The sequence below is a fragment of the Penaeus vannamei genome, chromosome 34 (genome assembly GCF_042767895.1).
Source record: "Penaeus vannamei isolate JL-2024 chromosome 34, ASM4276789v1, whole genome shotgun sequence".
Lineage (NCBI taxonomy): Eukaryota > Metazoa > Arthropoda > Malacostraca > Decapoda > Penaeidae > Penaeus > Penaeus vannamei.
Window position 1 is genome coordinate 13,205,837 of NC_091582.1, and position 8,728 is coordinate 13,214,564.

At 41.6% G+C, this 8,728-nt stretch overlaps 3 protein-coding genes across 3 annotated transcripts; all 3 read right to left on the reverse strand.

Moving 5' to 3' along the window:
* Positions 1 to 661: 661 nt before the first annotated feature.
* On the reverse strand, positions 662 to 2,562 carry LOC138859236 (dentin sialophosphoprotein-like). The gene is made up of 5 exons (XM_070113450.1): positions 2,450 to 2,562; positions 2,168 to 2,394; positions 1,362 to 2,127; positions 917 to 1,260; positions 662 to 684 (listed from the first exon to the last, which is right to left on the reverse strand). The coding sequence occupies exons 1-5, from the start codon at positions 2,560 to 2,562 to the stop codon at positions 662 to 664; spliced, it is 1,473 nt and encodes a 490-aa protein (XP_069969551.1).
* Positions 2,563 to 3,382: 820 nt separating this feature from the next.
* LOC138859237 (dentin sialophosphoprotein-like) lies at positions 3,383 to 4,557 on the reverse strand. The gene is made up of 4 exons (XM_070113451.1): positions 4,202 to 4,557; positions 3,855 to 3,907; positions 3,648 to 3,764; positions 3,383 to 3,546 (listed from the first exon to the last, which is right to left on the reverse strand). The coding sequence occupies exons 1-4, from the start codon at positions 4,555 to 4,557 to the stop codon at positions 3,383 to 3,385; spliced, it is 690 nt and encodes a 229-aa protein (XP_069969552.1).
* Positions 4,558 to 6,044: 1,487 nt separating this feature from the next.
* Positions 6,045 to 8,500, reverse strand: LOC138859238 (dentin sialophosphoprotein-like). The gene is made up of 6 exons (XM_070113452.1): positions 8,382 to 8,500; positions 7,853 to 8,097; positions 7,625 to 7,731; positions 6,970 to 7,070; positions 6,617 to 6,795; positions 6,045 to 6,184 (listed from the first exon to the last, which is right to left on the reverse strand). The coding sequence occupies exons 1-6, from the start codon at positions 8,498 to 8,500 to the stop codon at positions 6,045 to 6,047; spliced, it is 891 nt and encodes a 296-aa protein (XP_069969553.1).
* Positions 8,501 to 8,728: the final 228 nt, after the last annotated feature.

The following is an 8,728-nucleotide window of genomic DNA, read 5'->3' on the forward strand; positions in this document are numbered from 1 at the left end:
AGTAGTGAGTGAGCAGTAGTAAGAGTTCAAATAATCAGTAATGACAGTTCAAGCAGTAGTGACAGTCTGAGCAGCAATGACAGGTCGAGCAGTAGTGACAGTCCGAGTAGTAGTGACAGTATGAGCAGTAGTGACAATTCAAATGAACAGTAGTGACAGCTTGAGCAGTAGAGACAGTTCAAGAAGTAGTGACAGTTGGAACAGTAGTGAAAGTTCAAGCACCAGTGACAGTTCAAATGAAAAGAAGGGTAAATCGGAGCTGTAGTGACAGTCCGAGGATTAATGACAGTCCGAGCATTAGTGGCAGGCTGAGCAGAAGTGACACTCCAAGCAGTAGAGACAGTTCAAGCAGCATTGAGACTCTAGTGGTGATGTTATTTTTCATTTCCAAGTCAATGCCAATTATTCATTATGCAACAGTAACAGACAGAAATTCCTATGAGATCAGGTCAAAAGCTTTGATACAGACCCAAGGTGTAAAAATATGGAATGGCTTACTTCAGTCAATGACTTCCAAAGCCACTGTTGGCAGCTTCAAACGAGATTCTTCCTAGAATCTTATTTATATTGCATGCTTTTTTCAGTACTTTTCATTTCTTATTGTGTTGTATTTGTGTAAAAAAATATATATATATAATAATAAAAAAAATAATAAATAAATTCATTTGTTTGTTCTAAAGTGATCTGCAATCACGAATAAATACATGTATAGTTTATGCCATGGCAAACTATAGTACTAATCATCTATATTCTTAAACTTCCTCATCTAAAATAATGTATTTTCCATTGTTGCCTTTTAAGAGACACACATTCCTCAAAAGGCTCAGCCATGCTTACCAATGTGTTTAATGTCACTGTAACTGATGCAAATGTATGTACCACTGATGGCAAAAAAATAATTTGAATTTGAACTCACTACTGCCCATACTACCACAACTGCTGCAACTGTCACTACTGTTCGGATTGTTTCTACTGCCCAAACTGTTACTATTGCTTGAACTGTCACTACTTCTCGTGATGTCATTATTGCTTGAGCTGTTATTACTGCTAGAACTATCACTACAGCTCAAATTGTCACTACTGCCTGAACTATCACTACTGCCCATACTGTTACTACTGCTTGAACTGTCACTACTGATCGTGTAGTTATTTTTACTCGATCTGTCACAGCTGTTCGAACTGTCACTACTGCTCAGCCTGTCACTACTGGTCGAACTATCACTACTGCTCGAACTGTCACAACTGCTTGAACTGTCAATTCTGCTCAAAATATCACTACTGTTAGTTTGAACTGTCACTACTGCTCATATTTTCACTTCTGCTCTGTCACTACTGCTCGAACCGTCACTTCTACTCACTACAGTTCATTTGAAATATAATTTCTGCTCGAACTGTCACTACTGCTTGGATTGTAACTTCTGCTCGAACCGTCACTACTACTCAGACTGTCACTAATGCTCGAACTACAACTACTGCTCATGTTGTTACTACTCGGAAAATCACTTCTGCTCGAATGGTCACTTATGCTTAAATTGTCACTAGTGCTTTGACTGTCACTATTGCTTGAACTGTCACAACTGCTTGGACTAACAATACTGTATGAACTGTCACCACTGCTCAGACTGCAACTTTTGCTTGAACTGTCACTAGTGCTCAGAGTGTCACTAATGCTCAAACTACCACAACTGCTCGAATGGTCACTTCTGCTAGAACTCTCACTGCTGCTCGGACTGTCATTACTGCTCAAACTGTCACAACTGCTGAGATTATCACTTGTACTCGAACGGTCATTAACACTCAAACTGTCACTAGTGCTGGGACTGTCACTATTGCTCGGACTGTCATAACTGCATGAACGGTCACTTATGCTCGAACGGTCACAAATGCTTGAACTGTCACTACTGCTCAGACTCTCAATACTGTTTGAACTGACATTACTGCTCGGACTGTCACCTATGCTCGAGCTGCCACTACTCAGACTGACATTTCTGCTCGGACTGTCACTTCTATTCGAACTGTCACTACTGCTTGGACTGTCACTTCTGCTCGAACTGTCACTACATTTCGTTTGAACTGTCACTACTGCACAGACTGGCACTTCTGCTTGAACTTTCACTAGTGCTTGAACTGTATGAACTACTTCTTGAACTGTAACTTCTGCTCAAACTGTCACTACTGCTCAGACTGTCACTAATGCTTGAACTGCCAATACTGCTCATACTGTCACAACTGCTCAGATTATCATTTCTGCTTGAACGGTCACTTGTGCTCAAACTGTCACTAGTGTTTTGACTGTCACTGCTGTTCGAACTGTCACAGCTGCTTGGACTATCAATACTTATGCTTGAACTGTCACTAGTGCTTGGACTGCCACTAATGCTCGAACTGTCACAACTGCATGAATGGTCTCAAATGCTCAGAATGTCACTTCTGCTCGAACTGTCACTACTGCTCGTTTGAACTGTCACTACTGCTCGGACTGTCATTTCTGCTTGAACTGTCACTATTACTAGAACTGGAATTACTGCTCGAACTGTCACTGCTGTTTGTTTCAACTGTCATTACATTTCATTTTAACTGTCACTATTGCTTGTACTGTCACTTCTCCAGTTGTCACTTCTGCTTGGACTGTCACCACTGCTCAGGCTGTCACTTCTGCTAGAATTGTCACTACTGCTCGAAGTGTCACTGCTGTCCATTTAAACTGTCAATACTGCTTATATTGTCACTTATGCTCGGACTATCACTTCTGCTCGAACTGTAACTACTGTTCGTTTGAACTGTCACTTACTTGGACTGTCACTTCTGCTTAAACTGTCACTTTCCTTCATTTGAACTGTCACTACTGCTCGGACTGTCACCGTTGCTTGTTCGGACTGTAACTACTGCTCAAACTGTTACTACTCTTTGAACTTTTCATTTGAACTGTCAGTACTGCTCAGTCTGTCACTCCTATGCTTGGAATGTCACTTATGCTCGAACTGTCACTACTATTTGTTTGAACTGTCACTACTGCTCAGAAAGTAACTTCTGCTCAAAGTGTCACAACTATTCGTTAGAACTGTCACTACTGCTTGAACTGACACTACTGCTCAAACTGTCACTACTGCTCATTTGAACTGTCACTGTTGCTCGTTTGGACTGTCACTTTTGCTCTCACTGTCATTACTGCTCAAATTGTCACTAATGTTCGTTTGAAATGTCAATACTGCTCAGACTGTCACTTTTGCTTGAACTGTCACTACTGATCATTTCAACTGTCACTACTGCTCGGTCTGTCACTTATGCTCAGAATGTCACTTATGCTCAAACTGTCACTACTGTTTGTTTGAAATGTCACTACCATTCAGACTGTCACTTTTGCTCGAACTTTCACTACTGCTCAAACTGTCACTACTGTTAATAAACTCTCACTACTGCTTGGTCTGTCAATTCTGCTCACATTATCACTACTGCTCAAACTGTCACTACTGCTCGAACTGTCACTACTGCTCGAACTGTCACTACTGTTCATTTCAACTGTCACTACTGCTCGGTCTGTCACTTCTGCTTAAACTGTCACTTGCTCAAACTGTCACTTCTCGGACTATCACAACTGCTTGAACTGTCACTAGTGCATGAAACGTCATTTCAAGAATTGTCACTACTTCTCGGAATGTCACTACTGCTTGGACTGTCACTAGTGCTCAAACTCTCACTTCTGCTCAGATTCTCAATACTACTTAAACTGTCACTACTCAGACTGACTATTGCTCGAACTGTCACTATAAATATGAAATGTCACTTCCACTTGAACTGTCACTACTATTCGAACTGTCACTACTATTCGTATGAACTATCACTACTACTCGGACTGTAACTTTTGCTCAAACTATCACTAGTGCTCAGACTGCCACTATTACTCAAACTGCAACAACAGTTTGAACTGTCACTACTGGTCCTTTGAACTGTCACAACTGCTTGGCTGTCACTTCTACTCTAACTGTCACTACAGTATGTTTGAATTGTCACTTCTGCTTGGACTGTCACTACTGCTCAAACCGTCACTACTGTTTGAACTGTCACTACTATTCGTTTGAACTGTCACTACTTCTCGGACTGTCACTTTTGTTCGCTTGAAATGTCACAACTGTTCATTTCAACTATAACTACTGCTGAGACTCACTTTTGCTCAAACTGTCACTACTGTTTGAACTGTCACCATTGTTCGTTTGAACTGTCACTATTGCTTGAACTGTCACTACTGCTCAGACTGTCACTTCTGCTTGAACTGTCACTACTGCTCGAACTGTCACTACTGTTCATTTCAACTGTCACTACTGCTTGGTCTGTCACTTCTGCTCGAACTGTCAAAAATACTTGAACTGTCACTACTTCTTGGACTGTCACTATTGCTCGGACTGTCACAACTGCTTGAACTGTCACTCTGCTGTGACTGTCACTACTGCTCGAACTATCAATAGTGCTTGAAATGTCACTTCTTCTAGAACTGTCACTACTCAGACTGTCACTACTGCCTGGACTGTCACTAGTGCTCAAACTGTCACTGCTGTTCATTTGAAGTCATTACTTCTCAGACATCACTACTGCTCGAACTGTCACTTCTGTAGTGACATTTGAAACTAACAGTAGCAACAGTTCTAGCTCGAACTGTCACTTCTGTAGTGACATTTGAAACTAACAGTAGCAACAGTTCTAGCTCGAACTGTCACTTCTGTAGTGACATTTGAAACTAACAGTAGCAACAGTTCTAGCTCGAACTGTCACTTCTGCTCAGACTGTCACTTCTGCTCTAATTGTCACTACAGTTCATATTAACTGTCACTTTCACTTGAACTGTCACTACTGCTCGGACTGTCACTACAACTCAAACTGTCACTACTGCTTGTGTCACTTCTGTAATGACATTTAAAACACAGTACCGACAGTCCTAGCTCGAACTGTCACTGGTCCTTTGAACTGTGACAACTGCTCGGCCTGTCACTTCTGCTCGGACTCTCACTTCTGCCCCAACTGTCACCATGGTTCATTTGAACTGTCACTTCTGCTCAGACAGTCACTTCTGCTTGGTGTCACTACTGTTTGAACAGTCACTATAATTCGTATGAACTGTCACTACTGCTTGAACCGTCATTACTGCTCAGGCTGTCACTTCTGCTCTGTCACTACGGTTCATTTGAACTGTCACTTCTGCTCTAACTGTCACTATGGTTCATTTGAACTGTAACCTGCTCAGACTGTCACTGCTCAGACAGAACTGCAATAACTGCTCGAATGGTCACAAGAACTTGGACTGTCACAACTGCTTGAATGGTCATTGATAATCGATATGTCACTACTGCTCAGACTGTCAATACTGTTCGAACTGTGACTTCTGCTTGACCTGTCACTACTGCTAGGACTGTCACTTTTCTTTGAAGTGTCACAACTGCTCGAACAGTCACTGATGCTCAAACTGTCACCACTGCTTGGACTGTCACTACTATATGAACTGTCACTACTGCTTGAACTGTCACTACTGTTTGTTTGAACTGTCATTTGCTTGGACTGTCACTTATGTTTGAACTGTCACTACTGCTCACACTGTAACTTCTGCTTGAACTGTCACTACTGTTTGAATTATACTGATCGGACTGTGACTTCAGCTTGAACTGTCATTACTGCTAGGACTGCTCGGACTGTCACTATTGTTTGTTTGAACTGTCATTTGCTTGGACTGTCACCTCTGCTTGAACTGTCACTCCTACTCGGACTGTCACTACTGTTCAAACTGTCACTACTGTTTGAACTGCCACTACTGTTCGGACTGTCACTTCTGCTCGGAATGTCACTTCTGCTCAAACTGTTACAACTGCTCAAATTGTCACTGCTGTTCATTTCACCTGTAACAACTTTTCGTTTTGACTGTCACTACTGTTTGTTTGAAATTTCACTTCTGCTCTGACTGTCACTTCTGCTCGAACTGTCAATACTGCTCAGATTGTCACTTTTGCTCAAACTCTCACTACTGCTTGAAATGTCACTGTTGTTCATTTCAACTGTCACTACTGTTCATTTGAAATCTCACTACTGCTCGGTCTGTCATTTCTACTCGAACTGTCACAACTGCTCGGACTCACTTCTGCTTCTTCGTTTGAACTGTCATTACTGCTCGGACTGTCACTTCTGCTCATTTGAACCGTCACTGTTGCTTGTTCAGAGTGTAACTATGAACTGTCACTACTTTTCGTTTTAACTGTCACTACTGTTCGTTTTGAAATGTCACTACCCATCGGACTGTCACATCTTCTCGAACTGTCACTTCTGGTCTAACTGTGAGTACTGCTTGAACTGTCATTACTGCTCAAAGTGTCCCTACTATTTATTTGAACTGTCACTACTACTCAGATTGTCACTTCTGGTTGGACTATCACTTCTGCTCAAACTGTCACTACTGTTCGTTTGAAATGTAACTACTGCTCTGACTGTCACTTCTGCTTGGACTGTCACTTCTACTCGAACTGTCACTACTTTTCATTTGAACTATCACTACTGCTTGAAATGTCAATATTGTTCATTTCTAATGTCACTAATGTTCACTTCAACTGTCATTACTGTTCATTTGAAATGTCATTACTGCTCAGACTGTCAATTCTCCTCGGACTGTCACCATTGCTTGGACTGTCACTTCTGCATGAACTATCACTATTACTTGAACAGTCACTACTGGTTGGACTGTCACTTCTGCTCGAATTGTCACTGCTGGTTGAACTGTCACTACTGCCTTGACTGTCAATATTCCTCAGGATGTCAATTCTGTTCGAAATGACACACTGCTCAAACTGTCACTACTGTCTATTTGAACCTTCACTACTGCCTGGACTGTCACTTCTGCTTGAACTGTCACTATTGCTCTTTTGAAATGTCAACGTTGGTTGTTTGGACTGTAAATACTGCTCGAACTGTCACCACTGTTCAAACTGTCACTACTGTTCGTATGAACCTTCACTACTGTCACTTCTGCTTGAACTGTCACTATTGCTCTTTTGAAATGTCAATGTTGGTCGTTCGGACTGTAAATTCTGCTCAAACTGTCAGTACTGTTTGAACTGTCATTACTGCTGAAGACTATCACTTCTGTTCGAACTGTCACTACTGTTTTTTTGAACTGTCAGTACTGCTCAAAATGCTTGAACTGTCATTGCTGCTCGAAGTGTCACAATTGTTCATTTAAACTGTCACTATTGCTCGGACTATAACTTCTGCTCAATCTGTTACTATTGTTCATTTGAACTGTCACTGCTGCTCAAACTGTCACAACTGCTCGAACTGAACTAGTATCATTGCTCGAACTGTCACTGCTGTTCGTTTCAACTGTCACTACTTTTCATCTTAACTGTCTCATCTTAATGTTTGAAATGTCACTACTGCTTGAACTGTCATTGCTGCTCGAAGTGTCATTACTGTTCATTTGAACTGTCATTACTGCTTGGACTGTCACTTTTGCTCGAACTGTCACTACTTTTGAAATGGAACTACTGCTTGGACTGTCACTTTTGCTCGAACTGTCACTACTTTTGAAATGGAACTACTGCTTGGACTGTCACTTTTGCTCGAACTGTCACTACTTTTGAAATGGAACTACTGCTTGGACTGTCACTTTTGCTCGAACTGTCACTACTTTTGAAATGGAACTACTGCTTGGACTGTCACTTCCACTAAAACCTGTCACTACTGCTCGATCTGCCACTACTGTTCATTTGAACTTCCACTAATGCTCTGACTATCACTTCTGCTCAGTCAATACTATATGAACTGTCACTACTGCTCGGACTGTCACTACTGCTAAAACTGTCACTACTGTTCAAACTACTTCTGCTTGAACTGTCACAACTGCTAGGATTGTCACTTTTCTTTGAAGTGTCAGAGCTGCTCGAAGGGTCACTGATGTTCGAACTGTCACTACTGCTCAGACTGTCACTACTGCTTGAACTATCACTACTGCTCGGACTGTCACTACTGTCAATACCGGTCAAACTGTCACTACTGCTTGAACTGTTACTGCTGTTCGAACTGTCACTAATGATTGCACTGTGATTTCTGCTTGAACTGTCACTACTGCAGAGACTGTCACTTATGTTTGAACTGTCACTTCACTAATGTTCTCTTGAACTATCACTTCACTAATGTTCTCATGAACTGTCACTACTGGTCAGACTGGCACTTTTGATCGAACTGTCATTACTACTCGAACACTTCTGCTCGAACTGTCACAACTGCTTGGACCCACTTCTGCTCGAACTGTCACTATTCTTTGTTTGAACTGTTACTATTGTTAATACTACTACTACTCAGACTGTTATTTTTGCTTGGACTATCACTCCTGCTTGAACTGTCACTACTGTCCGTTTGAACTGTCATTGTTGCTCGGACTGTCACTTCTGCTCAGATTGTCACTTGTGCTAAACCTGTCACTACTGCTCGGACTGTCACTACTGCTTGAAATGTCATTATTGTTCATTTCAACTGTCACTACTGTTCGTTTGAAATGTCACTACTGGTTGGACTGTCACATCTGCTTGAACTGTCACTATTGCTTAAACAGTCATTACTGCTTAGAATGTAACTTCTGCTCGGACTGTCACTACTGTTTATTTGAAATGTCACTACTGCTTGGACTGTCACGTCTGCTCGGACAGTCACTTCTGCTTGAAATGTCAATATTGTTCATATCAACTGCCACTACTGT